General features: G+C 63.4%; 4 protein-coding genes across 4 annotated transcripts; 2 read left to right on the top strand and 2 right to left on the bottom strand.

Moving 5' to 3' along the window:
• Nucleotides 1-244: 244 nt before the first annotated feature.
• MNEG_1213 (cytochrome P450) lies at nucleotides 245-1,775 on the bottom strand (the record flags this gene model as incomplete). The annotated part of the gene is made up of 4 exons (XM_014050313.1): nucleotides 245-329; nucleotides 789-928; nucleotides 1,166-1,283; nucleotides 1,528-1,775. The coding sequence occupies 4 exons, from the start codon at nucleotides 1,773-1,775 to the stop codon at nucleotides 245-247; spliced, it is 591 nt and encodes a 196-aa protein (XP_013905767.1).
• A 1,272-nt stretch (nucleotides 1,776-3,047) lies between these two features.
• On the bottom strand, nucleotides 3,048-8,264 carry MNEG_1212 (hypothetical protein; the record flags this gene model as incomplete). Its single annotated transcript, XM_014050312.1, has 13 exons — nucleotides 3,048-3,303; nucleotides 3,653-3,681; nucleotides 4,022-4,189; nucleotides 4,384-4,497; nucleotides 4,768-4,826; nucleotides 5,111-5,193; nucleotides 5,553-5,641; nucleotides 5,972-6,034; nucleotides 6,384-6,496; nucleotides 6,919-7,004; nucleotides 7,445-7,567; nucleotides 7,789-7,985; nucleotides 8,211-8,264. 13 exons carry the CDS (start codon nucleotides 8,262-8,264, stop codon nucleotides 3,048-3,050), a joined length of 1,434 nt encoding a protein of 477 aa, XP_013905766.1.
• A 633-nt stretch (nucleotides 8,265-8,897) lies between these two features.
• MNEG_1211 (hypothetical protein) lies at nucleotides 8,898-10,430 on the top strand (the record flags this gene model as incomplete). Its single annotated transcript, XM_014050311.1, has 2 exons — nucleotides 8,898-9,201; nucleotides 9,382-10,430. The coding sequence occupies 2 exons, from the start codon at nucleotides 8,898-8,900 to the stop codon at nucleotides 10,428-10,430; spliced, it is 1,353 nt and encodes a 450-aa protein (XP_013905765.1).
• Nucleotides 10,431-11,354: 924 nt separating this feature from the next.
• On the top strand, nucleotides 11,355-15,613 carry MNEG_1210 (putative NADH-dependent butanol dehydrogenase 1; the record flags this gene model as incomplete). The annotated part of the gene is made up of 15 exons (XM_014050310.1): nucleotides 11,355-11,382; nucleotides 11,612-11,766; nucleotides 11,927-11,968; nucleotides 12,183-12,243; nucleotides 12,369-12,424; nucleotides 12,657-12,768; nucleotides 13,009-13,110; nucleotides 13,419-13,492; nucleotides 13,819-13,914; nucleotides 14,145-14,162; nucleotides 14,375-14,527; nucleotides 14,733-14,771; nucleotides 14,956-15,039; nucleotides 15,322-15,348; nucleotides 15,500-15,613. The coding sequence occupies 15 exons, from the start codon at nucleotides 11,355-11,357 to the stop codon at nucleotides 15,611-15,613; spliced, it is 1,161 nt and encodes a 386-aa protein (XP_013905764.1).
• Nucleotides 15,614-16,365: the final 752 nt, after the last annotated feature.

Here is a 16,365-nt window from a genome sequence, read left to right as displayed (position 1 = left end):
ACACACACACAGGCGCGCGCGCCCGCACGCGTACGCGCACGCACGTGCATGCACGCACGCTCGCGCTCACACACACACACACACAAGAATGCCACGAGACCCTGCCCCCGCCCCACCTTTGTCGCGTCCCCTGCCGCCCCCGCCAGGTCGTCCGCGACGCGCTGCGTCTGCCTGAAGTCGTGGCTGAACGCGGTCAGCCCCACCACGTCCAGCGTCAGCCGCTGGGTCTGGGTGGCCACGTCGGTCACAAAGCCCGCCTGCTGCTGCTGCTGCTGCTGCTGCTGCTGCTGCTGCTGCTGCTGCTGCTGCTGCTGCTGCTGCTGCTGCTGCTGTGAGAGGCCCGCCAGGTGGGCCGTCCAGATGTCAGCCAGCCGGCCAGAGCTGCGGGGGCGACCAGGAGAAACGTGGTGCGGGCGGGCGTGGGGCGATGCCAGCATGCAACGCCACTTTCGCGCTTGCGCCACAAGCCTGCGTGGCCCAGGTGACAAACATGCTGGTCTAGCCTCAGGCCCTGCTGCTGAAAGGAGTCCATTTATATCTTGTTTTCAAGGCCCGCCGTTCTCTCTCGGCTTGTTCGCCTCACCCACACGTGCGCACGCACACGCGACCGCTCACATACCCGCATGTACAGCACGCACACACAAACACATGCCCACACACATGATCACACTCACCCCTCTCTCCCTCCTCACACGCCAAGCCCAAACATCTCCGCCTGCCCGACCATCTCATCCTCCCCCCCGTCACCCCCCCCCCTCCCTCGAAAACCTCCACCGCGTCGTACCCACCGCTGCACCACAATTTCAGCAAACGCCTCAAGCTGGTGCTTGTTGCGGAATGGCGGCGCGCACAGCCGCCGGTGGCGCTGGTTGTAGTCGCCCTGGCTGCCTAGGATGCCTTTTTCGTGGGTCACATACTTGTAGATGTCCTGGGGAACCCACATGGTGATGGATTGCGGCGCAGGCGCAGCGGTTGCGTGGCTGGTGTCGATGGGGCACGAAGGCGGGTTGGGGCGGGAGCTGCCGCCCTCACGCAGGCAGCCCAGTACAGTGGGCGCCCCGCGTGCTCAACAAGGCGTCGGGGGCGCCGCCCGCAGGTCCACGCGAGAACGAACATCGGGGCGCGCGGCTCGAGGGGTGGCTGGTTGGCCACAGGGATTTCTCACCGGCAGGTAGCGCTGGGAGTAATTTTTGACGTTTGTGGCGCACACGTGCTGCACGTTTTCTGGGGAGTTGAGGAACACCCAGCTGGTGGCGCCGTTGAGCGACGCAGGGTTGGCAAACCTGCGGGGGCGAGGGCGGGGACAGGGCCGGGGGTGCATCAGGCGGGCTGCTGGTCTGTCTCGTGATTTGCCCTGCATCACCAGACGGGGCCCAGGGCCCTGATAGTGGCGCCACGCACGGCTTGCCTTGCTGTGTGCCCCCAACCCCCCAGAACCTTGTCCGCACAGCCAGGCACAAAAACTGAGCCGTTGACAGCTACTCCCTCGCAAACCAAGGCCCTCTTTGAGTCGCCACTCCCTCACACCTGCAGACGGGGCCATACTTCTCGCTGAACTTCAGCATGGCCACATGAAGCCCCTCAAAGAAAATCGTGCCCACGTCCACCAGCGACTCGAAAGAAAACGGCGCGGGGCCGGGAACGTCTGCGGCGGCGGCGTCGACCTCGGGCCTGCTGTTTGCACCGACACCGAGCTGGTTGCGCAGCGCGGTGAAGGGGCAGCCGGCGGCGGCGGCGTCAGCGGCGCCTGGGGCGTCGAGCGACGGCGACCGCATCTGGTTGCTGGCGACGCGTGCGGCTACGTGGCGGGCGGGCGCCGCCGGCGGGTGACGCCGGAAACGAGGCATCCGCGGTTGGGGCCCCGGCGCCGCGGGCGCCCGCGGCTGGAGTGGTTGCCGCAGCTGCATGGGTGTTGCCTAGGGGTGAGGCTGCGGCGTGCAGGTGGTGACTCTTTTGCTTCGGGCGTGCGCGTAGCACCCGCCACCACCGCCGGCAAAGATCTGCCGCGAGGTCGCCGAAACGGGTACTCTGCTGCTGAAACGGCACGAGGGGTCTGCCGCCTGAAAAGGTCGTATCAAGATTCTGGAGAAGGATCTGGCACTGAGAAAGGTTCAGAAACGGCGCGAAGGATGACACATCATTCGAGATGAGATCGCTACGTTGTGGCGCCGACTCAAAGCTTACACAAGACCTAACAGCATCAAGTTCATCCAGGGACACAGCCTGATGCTGTCGGGCCCCTTGAGCGTAGCCTGGGTCTCAGGGGCACCTCTGTCGAGGTGCACAGTGACTCCCAGCCAGCGGCCTTTTCCTGGCGGTCAACGCACTTAGGGCGTATTATATATCTCACCGATAATACTGTTCCAGCGCAGCTCTCCAAAAGTGCCGTGTCCGGCCAGCAGCAGCGAGATCTCCGGCCAGTGCGGTGCCCTTCCGGGCTTTGGCTAGACGGGGGCCTTGTGTGCAACCTGAAAGCCTATAAAATACATGCTCAACGTTCTCCCATGTACGTGTGTTCAACTGTCATCGGCACCTTCTTGCGCGGCGCCCGCTGCACTGCCCGCTACACTTGCTGACGTCAGTTCGAATGCGTCCGTTGCGCCAGCCAGAGCCGTGTCGCTGCCGCGCCAAGAACCCCACAGTGCTTTGTAGCACCAGGCCGGCGCGCTTTGAGGCATGGCGTCACCCTAACCTGGGCGTTGATGCACCCTCAACGAAGCATCACTAAGCTCGGCGTTTTTCTTGTGCTTGGTCAATAGACGGGGTTCCCCTTGGCTGTGACATGAGGGCTTTACGCAGCGAACCATTACACAGAATATTTTGCCCAGCTGCCTGGTTGCTTGGCGCGGCGCAGGGCTGCATACATGGCATGCTCCCGCAAAAAGAAAGACGTTCTGCAGGCAAAGAGCAACTAAGCTGCGCATACAACCACAGCAGCATCCAAACCTCAAGGCGACCCACAAATTGGGGTCACCCTTGCCACACGGCGGCGGGCGGGGCCACCTGACGGGCACCGACCAGCGTCCCACCCCCCAGCGCCTCCCTGCTCAAGCCGCCGCCACCGCCGGCTCTGGCGGCGCGCCCGCGCCGCCCCTGCCGCCGCCTGCCGGCCGCCGCTCCTTAAGCGTCATGTACAGCCCGTCCGTGGTGTGGATTGTGGCCCCAGTAGTCATGTTGATCTTCTGGCCGGGCACCATCTGGAAGTCGAAGCGGCGCAGCAAGATCGCCAGGGCGGTGGTGGCCTCCATGATCGCAAACTGGTCGCCCACGCACTTCCGGGGGCCGCCGCTGAGGGGGATGTACCTGCGGAAAAGGAAGAGATGTTGTGGTCGCTTGCTTGAGGTGTTCACACTGTGTGGCAAGTCTAACCAAGGCCGCCAGCAGGCCAACCTGCCGGTGCAGCCCGCCGGGCGGGACAAAGCCCCCAGATGGCTGGCAGCCGCCCGCGGCCAGCCAGTCGCCATTCCCTCAAGCCGGGCTGGACCCCTTTGCCCCCATGAGCCAAGGCTCGCCTGAAGTCCGTGTTGATCTCATTGGGCACGGGCTGGTCCAGGGGGAAGCGCTCCGGCCTGAAGGCCTCTGCGTCCTCCCAGACCGCAGGGCTGTGGTGGATGTTGTATACAGAGATCATCACGTCCTGACCCTTTACCACCTGGCAGGGTTCAGGGTCCAGCGAGGGGTCTGAGACAGAGGTTTTGCAGGCTTGTGGCGGGGGACGGGGCGGTTGTGTCATGGGGGTCTGGTTGAGGGACAAGGGCGGCTGGTGGGCAGGCAGGGGCGATGTGGGGGGAGTAGATGCAGCAGCAGGACAAGGGATGATGGTGTGTGTATGTTGGGAGGGGTGGGGAGAGGGCAAGCAGCTGAGTGCCGGGGCGCACCCGCTGCGGTGGTGTCAGGTCCATGCAGGGGCGGCGCATGTCCCGGGGGTGCAGCTTGTGCTGTGTGCGTGTGCGGACGCACGCTGCCCTTGCAGCCCCGTGGCTTGCACTCTGCCGAGCCACGCCCCCTGCAGCCCGCCCACCTCGTAGCCGCCGGGCAGCGTGTCCGCCACGCGTGCGCGCCGCAGCAGCACCGGTGGGTGCGGGTACAGCCGCATGCTCTCGCAGATGCAGCGGGTTATGTACGCCAGCTGGCCGTACTGCGCCACGTTGGGCATGTCGTCGTCACCCAGCACCCGGTCGACCTCCTCCTGCGGTACGCGCGTGGGTTACGGGGTGACAGAACCGGGTGACGCCACAGAGCAGAATCATGCTCGGCGGTTCGCTACAGCTTTTGCGAGGTGAGTGTGCCTGCAGCAGTGTGACGGGTAACACACGATCTCGTGTCTCAACATATGCGTGAGAAGAGCAAGGACTGTGACATGCAGCAGTGTCGGACGGCCACCTGTGCAGCCGCCATGGTGGAGGGGTTCGTTGCCAGCAGGTAGAGCGTCCAGGTCAGCGCGCTGCCCGTGGTCTCGTGGCCAGCCACCAGCATTGACAGCAGGTCGTCACGCAGCTGCGGGGATGACGATAAACATGGGTGCAGGATGGGTGGGACAGCCAGGTTGAGACGTAATCGTGTCAGGAAATTGATGGGCAGCCTGTGTCGTGCAGGGCTGCAGAGAGATGGTTTCGAGTCGAGGGGGTCGGCCATGGCAGAGCCCAGCCTCAGCTGACAGTAAAACCCGCACCCTTGCGGCACCCGCTAGCGCTGCCGTGGGCGGGCGACGTCGTGGTTTAGAGGGGTGCGAGGTTGGGCGCTGGGCCCTGGCGTGCACCGCCGCACCTGTGTGGAGTCGACCTCTTCGCGCGCCGCGATGAGGAAGCTCAGCACACTGGGGTCGCCTGGTTTGTTTGGGGAGTGTGTACGTGTGAGGGCGTGGGGCGCCAAGACCGGTCCACCAGACGCAAAACGCGGCAAAGTGATGGGGATTCTCAGAAGAAACAGTGGTCTGCTGCCATGCATGCCCACAGAATGCTACACACGAGCTGCAGCTGGAGGGACCCATGCAGCGCATCCCAGAGCCGCATCACGCTGACAACCCCCTCACCCCGCCCCACTCAACCCCGCCCTTGTACCCCTGGTGCCACCCTGTCGAGCACACCCCCGGCAGCCGCCCCCCCCTCACCCTTGTTCATGTACTCGCGCCCCTCCGCCGTGGCCGCTGCCGCCGCCTGCATCTCCTCCTCATCCACCATCTCCTTGCACTGCCTGGGTGGGTTGAGGACGGCGGAGGGTGGAGGAGGGAGGAGGGAGGGGGAGGGAGGGTGTCCATATGAGGTGGAGGAGGGCGGCAAATGGCGGGAGGGTGGTGGGGGTCGAGCAGGCACCAGCACCCAGCACAGCGGCTTAAGCATGGGCCGGTCCGTTGGCATGACAAAACGGGGCGAAACTCCTTGCAGGCTGCTGCAGTAGTCTTGATGTCAACGCGGCCTTTCACACCCGACCACCTGCTGCCTGACCAAGAGCAATGCCCAGCATACCAAACTCAAAACCGACCGGCCCCCTGCCTCCCGAATCAGACACACAGTCCCCCAAAACCACCACATGACATCATCGGCCCGGCCCACTTTATGAGTTTGTTGGTTGTGTCCCGAATGACCTCCACCGCCGCTAGAGCTTTGCGCTGGCGGGGGATCAGCGGCGCCAGGATGGGAAACTGGAGGGGCCGCAGGGGGTGATGTAGCAGGGGGAGGGGGCCGGACAGCCCGTGTGTAGGGGGAGATGATGGAAGATGACAGGAGGTGGGGGAGGTCTGGGGCACGGCAAAGGAGATCTCTGTGGCGAAACAAAAACACCGCTGCAAAGGCGGCCCCCAAAGTTTGCGCGAACAGCGCGATCAGGCAGCCAGGCAGTGGGGGGGGGTGGTCAGCACTAGCCAGCGCAGTGTGGAGCGGCGCAGAATCCACAAGAGAATGCATGATGGCAGTCTGGGTCTGCCGGTGCTGGGAGATCACACTAGCGAGGCGTGTGCACCCCGGGGTCGCACCTTCCACAGCGGCAGCAGGTCTGTGGCGCGCTGCTCCGTCTCCTTGAGTGATGTGTAAACCGCCTGGCGCAGCAGGGGGCCGCGGCGCGCGTGCGGTTGGCTTGCGCTCATGCCGCGTGAGAGGGGGCGGCGCGTGCGGCATCGTCGCTCCCGACTGTTGCTCCCTCCCGCCCTCCCTCCCATCCCCCTCCCACACATACCCCGCTCGCCTCGGTTTGGCTCTCGCTCTGTTGGGACCACTACCACATACCATACCAAGAAATGACCCCCCAATACCTCATCAAGCTTCCCAGCCCACCGCATCTCCTCCCCCCACACGAAACACTCTTGAAGATGGGCGCGCGCTTCTGATCTGGCACACCCCTCCGCCCTGGCGCCTCTCCCGGCCCCCACCCCCCCCCCAGCGCCCCACCTGTATGATGGGGGAGTCCTTTGTGAGTGAGTTGAAGTCGTAGTTGAACACTGCCTTGCCGATGATGTCCAGGGTCAGCTGGCTGAACGCAGCCTCCATGTTGACGGGGGCGCCTGCGGGGTGGGGTATTTGGTGGGGTGGGATTTGCGCGTGGCGTGGTGCGTGTAGAGACGTGCGTGTGTGGGTGTGTGTTATGTGTGTGGGTGGTGTGTTTGGTGTGTGTGTCGTGTGTGTGTGCGCGCGTGTGGTGTGTGGGGTGTGTGTGTGTGTGCGCGCGTGTGTGTCGAGCAATGCAGGTTGGTCAACATCGTGCAGGCAGAGTGTGTGTGTGTGGGGGGGGGGCATGCGCGCGCTCGTGAGTTCTTTGCAAGGATGTAGCTCGCGGTGCGGTCCAAACAATGTATTGGGCACGACAATTCAGGCGCACTGCTGACAAGGCAACTGTTTCATGAAGGTGCCCCGATCTCAACAGGTTGCCTGTGCGGCAAGGGCGCGGGACGATGGCCTGGCCTTGGCGGCCGAGTCGGGCGCGCACCCGACTTGGCTGCTGCGGTGAGCTTGTCTGACAGGAAGAGCGTGGAGGGCCCAAACACGCGCTGCAGCATCTCCTCCAGGTATGCCCTGGGGTGATGGAAAAACATTGAATGGGTGGATGCATGTCATGAGGGGCGAACATGTGGGTGCGTGGACGTCACGAATGGCAAACGCGGGGTCGTCAAGAGTGTGTGTGCCGTGCATGCTTGGCACGCGCTCGTGCTTGCTGACCGGTTGCTTTTGGAGTCGGTGCGGTGGCGAACGCGCGCTGCACTGTCATTGCGGCAAAGACTGTGGGGGCTGCGAGCTGTGGCGGCAGGCGAGTGAGCATGGTCCCTCTCGATTGGGTCTTGCAGCAACAAGGAGAGCTTATGGGCGTGCGGGTGTCGGCACTGCCCCGAAGTATGCCTTATGCAACAATAACAACACCTGCACGAGGCAGCGGCCGCCCCGCTTCCGATCCCACTCAGGTCCCTGCGCCTGACAACACGCATGTACAAAGCCTCCAGGTCCCTGCGTCTGCCCACCTGTGCAGCGACGGCCCGACCGCGCGCCGCCGCGCGCGCCACTGCTCGCCGCCGCCGACCGCGAAGCCCTCCCCAAAGAGGAACTTGGAGACCTCCGCCACCAGCCCCTTGTCGTAGATGTTGCTGCACATCAGTCACCAGATCAGGCGAAGACGCACGATTTGAAATCCAGATAGCAACAGCTATTGACAGGCCAGATCTCTACGGCAAAACAACACATCCGGCCTCCCGCAGAGGGCGACAGGCGCGACCCCAGCATCCTTGGACCAGGCAGCTGCAGCTTTTCATGTTCAAATCCGGGGGCACGCAGCCCGAGAAACAAGGGAGCACGCAGGGGCTCGCACCGCGTGCTGTTGTCGGTCGCGCGCAGCACGTGCTTGGCGCACTCGGGGTCGCTGATGACGAGGAAGCTGCTGACGGGGCCTGTGGGCAGCAGGTACACCGGGCCGCTCTCGGTGAACCATTTGAACAGCGCTTTGAACAGGGCGCCACCCAGGAGGTCCTTTATGTCGTCTGGCTTGGCGTCCGCCACAGGGATGTTCTGGACGTTTGCAGGGGGCAGGCGTCAGTCGTGATGGGCAAGTTTGCAGATTTGAGGAGGCAGGTGCGCTGAAGCGGGGCCGAGCGTCAGGGCCGGCGGTTTTGTTTTTCAACCGGCCGAGTCGAAGCGCAACAGAGTTCGTCGATATGCAGCAGCTGCCGGCAGGACGTGGCTGGTGAGAGCAGAGCATGCGTCAGGCCGCAAGCATGTGCGCGTGGCGCGCACCCCCTTGCCGCTCCACAGGAGGTTGAGCTGCGTCAGCCAGCCGGGGCTCGACATGGTCGCGCCCGCGCCCGCCGCGTCGATGCTCTTCCCGGATGTGAAACCGTCAGACTGCAAGGGCGGGGTGCGGGCGGGGCGCCGCGCGGTGAGCGCCAGGGGCGAGGGAGCGCGGGGCGCCTGCAGAGATGCTTCGGGCGAAAGGCGATCAGCCGCTTGCGCGTGTCGCGACCGAACCGGCGACGTGCGGTGCGCGATGCGGATTTGCTCGCCTCTTCATCCTGTGACGCGGCAGCCACAATTGACCTCTGCACGGCACATGCATCCGGCCTGCCATTGGCTACCAGCCTGGCGCTCGGCCTCGTGGCTGGGCCTGATGCCGGGCGGCCTGCTGTTCTGCTATTCACGAGCTGCATGTTGCTGAGCTGATATTCAGGATTGAAATATATTTATAGCATCCGAATGCATAGCCCATTGGCCAAACGTGCTCAGTTGCATGCCTTCTCGCAGGACTGCACTTGGACGATCTGAAAGTGTGTGTCTGGACGCCTCTAAAGCCGGCGCAGATCGTCTTATGAAGAGGAGAAGGGTTGTCACATTATTTCTGCTTTACGCCAGCGAGCGGTGTGCGACTGTGGGGGCGGGGCGGCGTGGCACCAGTACGCTCGCCAGCTCACACAGCTGCAGGCTGGCATGGAGCCGGCGGCCGCACTCCTCACGAGCAGCCTGCAGCGCCTAAAGCGCGGCCTCAGGGGCCCGGCTCCTGAAACTGCAGATCAGCGGCGCGCCGTGCGCCAGGGCGCCCTTGACTGCAGCGCGCTGCGCGCCCTGGCGCCAAGCACCGCGGCCAGCAGCGCCGCGGCGGCGTCGGCAGCCCGCCAGGGCGCGGCGGCGGGCGCCGTCTCGGGCGGTTGGAGCGTGCGGCAGCGTGGCGGGCGGCGGGACGGCCTGCAGCAGATCGACGTCCACGTGTTTGGCAGCAGGGGGGAGTTGGCAGGTGAGGCCGAGGTTGGGAACTCACACCTGTGGTGGCGGCGAGGCTGCGCCCGTGCGCGCCTCTTGCTGTCGCAGCGCTGTTCAGCGAGAGCAGCGGCCGTGGCTGGCCAAATCATGCCCATGCGCTCAAGGCGCGTGGCGACCCCCGCCTCGCGCCCCCCGCGTGCCCCTGCGTGAACAGAGGGGGCCGTCGACTGCCACCTCGCCGGCCGCAGCCGCGGCGGCGCGGCGCGGGGCGACCGGCTGCTCGAGCTGTCATCGGCCGGCGTGCTGCGCTCCCGGGACCTGTCGCGCCGCCTGCGGCTGGACCTGGAAACCGACCTCTCAGGCGCCGGCGCCGGCGCGCTCGGCGCGCTGCGCTGCGCCCGCGCGAGCCTGGAGGGCTCGCGGCAGCTGGGCGGCAGCTGCCTCGCGTCCGCGACGGCGGGCGGGGACGCGGCAGACCCTGAGAGGGGCCTTGCATGGGGGTTGGCGCTCGAGGGTCAACTCTGCAAGCCGCGGGGCGCCGGGGGCAGCGGCAACCGCGGCGAAGGCGGCAAAGGCGGCGCGCGCTGCAAGCTGGGGGCGCGGCTATTCTGCGACCGAGCGTTTGGCCGGCAGCTGCTGCTCCAGGCGCAGCGCCTGCTGGGCGGCACGCGGTGGGTGGACGCGCGGTACAGCCTGCACTTTCAGGAGCCCGGCTTCCGGAACGCGGCGCTGCGCTGCAGCCTCTTGAGCGGCCGGTGCGCAGCAAGCGCAGTAGAGCTCACTCACCTCTGGCGAGTTGGCAGCAACTTAAATGGCGGCGGCGCGAGCGGCGGCGGCAGCACGGGTGGCGGCGCTGCTGGCGCAAGCAGGGTTGGCGGTGGCGGCGGCGGCAACGGCGGCGGCGGCAGCGACGATGACGGAGTGATGGGGCCTGCGCCGCGGACGCTGGCGGTCGCGGCGGCCGAAAGCGGCGTCGGCGTGGGCACGACGAGCGGACCGCCTTCACACGGTGCTTCGGGACCTGGGAGCCTTGCTGGCGCTGCTGCTGGCGCCGCCAGCAGTGCCGCTGCATCGGGGACGAGCAGTGGCGTGAAGGCGCGGCATCCAACCGTGGCGCCGCCGCAGCCGCAGTGGGAGGTTGCTGCAGCCTGCAGCTATGGCCCGGCCGGCTGGGGCAGCTCACTCCAGCTGTTGGTCCACACAGGGGAGAGGATAGACTGGGGACCGCTGCCAGGCGAAAACAACCCATTCTGCTATCAATAGCTTTACCATAGGCATCGACGCTCGTTGATTGCGCCCCCTACCTACTCCCCTTTCAACTGGGGTGCAGTGGGGTTGTTTTCACATCCAAACCTGTCCAGCTGCAGCTTGGTTGCCTTTAGGTGCGCAGTCTCTGTTGTTGTAAATACTGCATTGCTCTCAGTCACTGGCATGCACACACGTGCATGTCCATTGTCCTGATTCAACACTGGGTCACTTTGTGTCGTTACTAACCCGATACCGCTGCCCGACAGAAAGCGCCTGCAGCCATCACACGTTTGCGTCACCCTCAGACTGTGTAACCAGCACGTGAATTTCCGAGCCACTTGACCCTCATGAAATTCCACATCGCGCAGTTCCACACTTGACGTACACATGTGCTCGTGGACAGCCCATGAGCGCACGTGTGCGCAAGCAGCCGTGTTGCCTGGAGCAGCAAGCAGCCTCTCGTTTCACCGGGGTCTGCCTTGCCGTGCTGACTCCCCCAGCCATGAGGGTTGCATGTATGGCGCATTTGATGCATCGGCGCCGCAAGGTTATGACGGTCAGGATCGCAGTTGAGCGGCTCCAGGGCATCGCCAATGCATGTGCCGCTGCTCCCCGGCAGAGGCCTTGACTGGCCCCTCTTGGGTGCATGCCTCAGCACTCCGCGCAGCAGCACGCCCCGGCCGCCAATGTCTTGCAATGTTGCAGGAATCTGTGCTTGGATCCGGCAGGGTCGGATAGGCAACTTCGTCACCTGACAGTCTCCGAGACGCGCAATTGCACCTTTGAATGAACCATCGCCATTATATGCAGACCTTAAGCTCATGTCTCACGATCAAAGAGGCTCAGGTGCCACGTCACGAACCAATGATAACGTCGCCCCCGCGTTCACGATCTCGCCCGACAACGGCTTGCCAGCACAGTCGCTCCTGATTTTGCGCGATGATGCTCAAGAACAACGCCACAAGTGGTAAGGTTGTTGTCGGGATGGCCCTGTCAACCACATTACGCTGGGAACAGCTGTCAAAGTGGCAACAGCAACACCCTCAGCACAGCTGCTGATGCATCGCGACATCACTTTGGGCCGTCGCCACGCCCAAACAACCCGCTTGCTTGTGCTTCTATAAATTTCACGCTCCTGGGAAGCCACAAAGCTGTACCGCCATGGGCCGTTCGCCGCTCGTCCGTACCTACCCCAGCCAGCACGGCCGCAGCCGCGCGCGGTCGCAGCCAGTTGCGCTGCCACGCCGCGCTGGCGCCGTTCAAGGGTCTGGCCGTGCAAGCGGCTGGCGGCAAGTTTCAACCCTACGAGTATGAGCCCAAGCCTTTGGGTCCCACAGAGATAGAGATCAAGGTGAGGATGCAGGTCCAAGGGCTGGCAATGGTGTTCAGGCTTCGAAGATACCGTAGGGCGCTGCTTCAACGCCAATACCTGCCCTCCGCAAACGGACGGCTGCCAAGCAAAGGGGTTCCAAGGAAGCGCCTGAGCAGATGCCTGCCTGCCTGCCCCTCAGGTCACCCACAACGGGCTCTGCCATTCGGACCTGCACATGAGGGTGAGACACTGGGTTACGGCGCCATCCGGCTCAGCAGTTCATCATTGAGCTGCTCACTTCCCGCAATCTGGGGCTGCGCCTGCACAGCTGGAGCATTTCCAATGCTCTCCATCTTTGAATCACCCATCATTTTCTTCGCCCACCCATTTCGCCCACCCACCCACCCATGCACCTTCTCTATCCCACGAATCGTGTTTTCAACTGCGCAATCCAGGACGACGACTGGGGCATCACATCATTTCCCCTGATCGCAGGCAAGGGCGCCGGCCCGCCACGTGGCTCGGTGAACCTCAGATATTTCTACCCTCTTGGCTCGCGCGCTGGCCCCTTGCGGCTGCTGCCTCGGCTACTCCCAGCCTGCGCAATGAACACTAATCTCCCGCTTGTTGCCTGCCCTCAGGACACGAGGTCGTTGGAGAGGTGGCTGCAAAGGGCGACACCGTTGCAGGCATCGAGGTGGGTAGGCGCACACAGTGGCTTGGCCAACCATGACATAAGAGGTCCATCTTATCCGCGGCCACGTCAAGGGGGAGGATATAATAGGGGGGTGCATCATACTTGATTCTTGGTGGTGACCACAGATGCATCCTCGCCCAGCTGTCCTGCTTTTTGCCAGTGTGTTCACACACGTCCTCGCCGCCTCAGCCTGCGGCCCGCCCCTGCCACCTTGACGACCGCGCGCACCCAGGTCGGCGACCGCGTCGGCTACGGCTGGCTGCGCGACTCGTGCCGCAAGTGCCGCTACTGCCTGAGGGGGGAGGAGAACCTGTGCCTCCAGCAGACCCCCACCATCGTCGGCCGTGAGTCTGCAATTGTCGGGCAAGCTTGCTCTCGCTACTCCGTTGCTGCTCGATGCTGCAGTGCCTGCACCTTCTCTCCGCCCCCCTTGCTGACAGCCTGTGGCGATTGTGCTCAATGCATCTCGCGAGCGGGGCCTCAGGGTATTCTGTGACGCCACAGCAGCAAGGGGCGCGTGCGTGGAGGGGGTTGACGAGGAGGAGACCTGGCCATCATAAGGATTTGCTTTTCATGGGGTCCAGGCAGCCAGCAGCAGTGCAGGACAGACGTCATCACCGGTTGCTCAGAGTCCCTTCCCGCCGTCGCCGCCACGCCCGGCCTGCCCCTCTTTGTGTTTGCTGCCGGTGCACCCCAGCTGGGAACTTTGGAGGCTTCCAAGTGAGAGGCTTTTGGGGAAGCGCTGCAGGGCTGCAGCATTGCAGACCCGCACCATTGCATCACTCCTGCAGCAATGCAGCACTACACCACTGCAGCACTGCTGCCGCCGCTGAGCCTTGGGGGTCACGCTCACCAGCCTGCAGAATCACGTGTGCCGCAAGAGACTTAAACTGCGCTCCCTGCGCTTTGCATCGACCAGGCACACATTTCAAAGCGCCCTGCACCACCCTTACGTACTGCTGCCAAATCATGCAGTACTCCATGCGCGTCCCAGGCGCCTTTGCCTACAAAATCCCAGATGCCCTGGGCAGTGCCGAGGCCGCACCCATGCTGTGTGCTGGCATCACGGTGGGCGCGTGGAGGGTTGAGCCGTTGGTGTACCGCGTGTGTGTGTCGAGCCACTTGCGCAGTGCGTGTGGCGGATGGGCTGCTGGGGTAGCCCGCACGAGGGTTGAGTCACTGGTGGCCCAAGAGGGCGCCCTTGCGCGCTAAAGACGTGTCTGACCTCAATCCGAGCCGCGGGGACTATGTTGCTCGAATGCCTTTGCCTGCCATGCAGCTGGCCCCTGGGTTGTTTTACTTTTTTGTCTGCATCCTGTGCGCCCTTCCCTGCATGCGGGTGGGCTTACGCCCTGCCTGATCAGCAGTGCCCCTTGAATGCCCGTCGACCCCAGGTGTACGCGCCTCTGCGCAAGCACACCAGGCGGCCTGGTATGAGTGTGGCCGTGCTGGGCGTCGGCGGCCTGGGGCATCTGGCAGTGCAGTTTGCGGTGAGTGGGGTGCACAGCCTACCTGCTGCGCAAGTCAGGTGTGGACAGTCTGGCGATGTGCTGCAACACAACCTGTTTGCCGGATGACCAGCAGCAGATGAGTCGCCGGCCACAATCTGGAACGCCATGCAGGGCGCACGCGGCTGGACACACAAGCACGGCTTGTGTTGGTTTGAGTGATGCTCATGTCACCTCGCAGCTCAACACCACTGCAAATGCACCACCCGCAGGCTGCCATGGGTGCTGACGTGAGCACGGGCCGGTCGCATGGTTTGATGGGTGTGCTGTGTGGCTATCCACAACAAGCTTGCTGTCTGCACATATTCTCTGCTGTCAGTAGTGCCGGCCTTCTCCCTTGCCCGGGGGGCAGCCACTGCCGAGGGGCATCACACCCGGGCACAACCACACCCACAAAAGCCACGCAAAGTGATGTTGCAATGACGTCATCACGCGACCGCAGGTGACGGCCCTGGTCCGCGATGACGACGAGGCGGGGGAGGCCCTGGCCCTGGGGGCGCGGGAGGCTGCCACGTCAGCGAGGGCGTTTGAAGAGAAGAAGGGGTCCTACGATGTGGTCCTCAACTGCGCCAGTGCGCGGCTGGATTTTGCAAAGGTGTGTGGCTTTCAAATTTGTTCCGACGTGCGAGAATCTCACGTCTCTGCACTTCCAGGTGCACAGGCGCATTCCGCGGCGACTCTGAGGGGCAGGCTGGCTATTTGGGCGGGCTCGTGCGTTGTGCGTGAGCTGCTGTCTGCTGCTGCATTTCATTGGCTCGACAACTATGCCCTGCGGCCACACGTGCTTCGTTCATCCACAGGTCCTGGGCCTGCTGTGCCCCGACGGCGTCTTGATACAGGTAGGACCTTGGACGCCTATGCCTCGCCAATTTATACCTCCTTCCCAGCTTTGCATGTGCTAGTGGCCCCAGCACTTGAGGGCCAGCGCCCTGGGCAAACTGCCCGGCGGGCGAATGCAAAGCCTCATCCCCTTCTCACGGTCTTGAGTTTTGCCATTGCCTCTCGAACGCGATACCAAACAAGGTCGGCATTCCTGGGGGCGGGGCAGAGATCACGCTGCCGCTGCAAGACGTGGTGTTCAGCCAGAAGAGTCTGGCTGGCAGCATTGTCGGCGGCCGCGCAGACATGCAGGCGAGCCGCACCGAACAGCGCCGCGCCTGCGGACATGCCTGCATCCAGCAGGCACGGGCCAGAAGAACCACGATGTGAGCAGCTCAGGGCGCTGCCGCCACCAGCACCCGCATGCTGAGTTTCCAATGACCACTGGCACAAGCTTTAGTCCTTGTGCTGCTCGGCGAGCAAAGCGTTTATCACCCTCCTGCCTGCTGTTGATGTAGTGCTATCACCCGTCCACCGCTAACGTGACTCGACCATCTGTGGCCTCCGCAGGAAATGCTGGAGTTTGCTGTTGCCAAGGTCAGCCACGCACTGAGCGCCCCAGGGTGGCGGGAGCGCACGTGTGCGTTGGACGAGCTCACGCGCATGGCAGTATCTTGCCTGCAGGCTCTGTGAGTTTCTTGTTTTCCTCCGCACTTAAACCAACCAACCAACCAACAACTGACAACAGGGCGTCAAGCCCATGATCGAGACCTACAAGCTGAGCCAGATCAACGAGGCGGCTGCGCGCGTGGCCAGCGGCCGGGCGCGATACAGGGTGGTCATGGAGACCGACGAGATCTGAGGGGCAGGCCCAGCATGTGTCTGCAAGAGGGGTTGGTGTACCGTTGCTAGTTCAATTGGATTGAGGCAGGCTGGGGTGTTCTCTCACCCACCCACGCTTGCTGGATTTCAGGATTTGTATTGAGGGCGATCTGCATGCTGCGGGCTGGATTGAATACTCCAAGAAAGGCAAGCAAATTGGTGTGCATTGGGATGTTGCAGGTGAAAAATTCCAACGGCCTCCTTGAATATTTTAGCCTGCAAGTTTGCACACTGCGGCACGAGCATCGCTGAGGACGAGAGGTCGCTGTAACACTGAGTTGAACCGTTTCCGCACAAGAGGCTGTGAGAGGCTTGTATTGTGCGTGATTCATTCTTGCACAGCGGCTTGCCTGCTGAAGCTCAGCTGAACGGAATGTGCAGCCGCGGATACGTGGAAGTCCGAGAAAGTATCTTGGAGGAGGCGTGCTCCTCTGCGCGCTCACATGCATCAATTTGTTGCTGATGTGCCTCATGGCCACTGTCAGTCAAGGAGTTCAAGCGTGGCGCAGACAAAAGGAAGAGGAAATTTATGATGCACTAATTCATAAATCTGAAATTGTGCCTCGTACAGACGGCGGCTATCTCACAAGGCCTCCGGCGAGGAAGAGTAAAACTCGGCGACGGGCGGGTTACCCGTGTTAGAAACTGTTGTACCGTCTAGTCGCTCTGCAGTGGGGCCAGTTCTATAATAAATATTTGAATTGTTTTATCACGCTGATTGAAAGTGTTGCA

This window comes from Monoraphidium neglectum (assembly GCF_000611645.1).
Source record: "Monoraphidium neglectum strain SAG 48.87 unplaced genomic scaffold scaffold00116, whole genome shotgun sequence".
Taxonomy (NCBI): domain Eukaryota; kingdom Viridiplantae; phylum Chlorophyta; class Chlorophyceae; order Sphaeropleales; family Selenastraceae; genus Monoraphidium; species Monoraphidium neglectum.
Note: the sequence above shows the minus strand (reverse complement) of the source record. Positions and strands in the feature narration are given on the sequence as shown.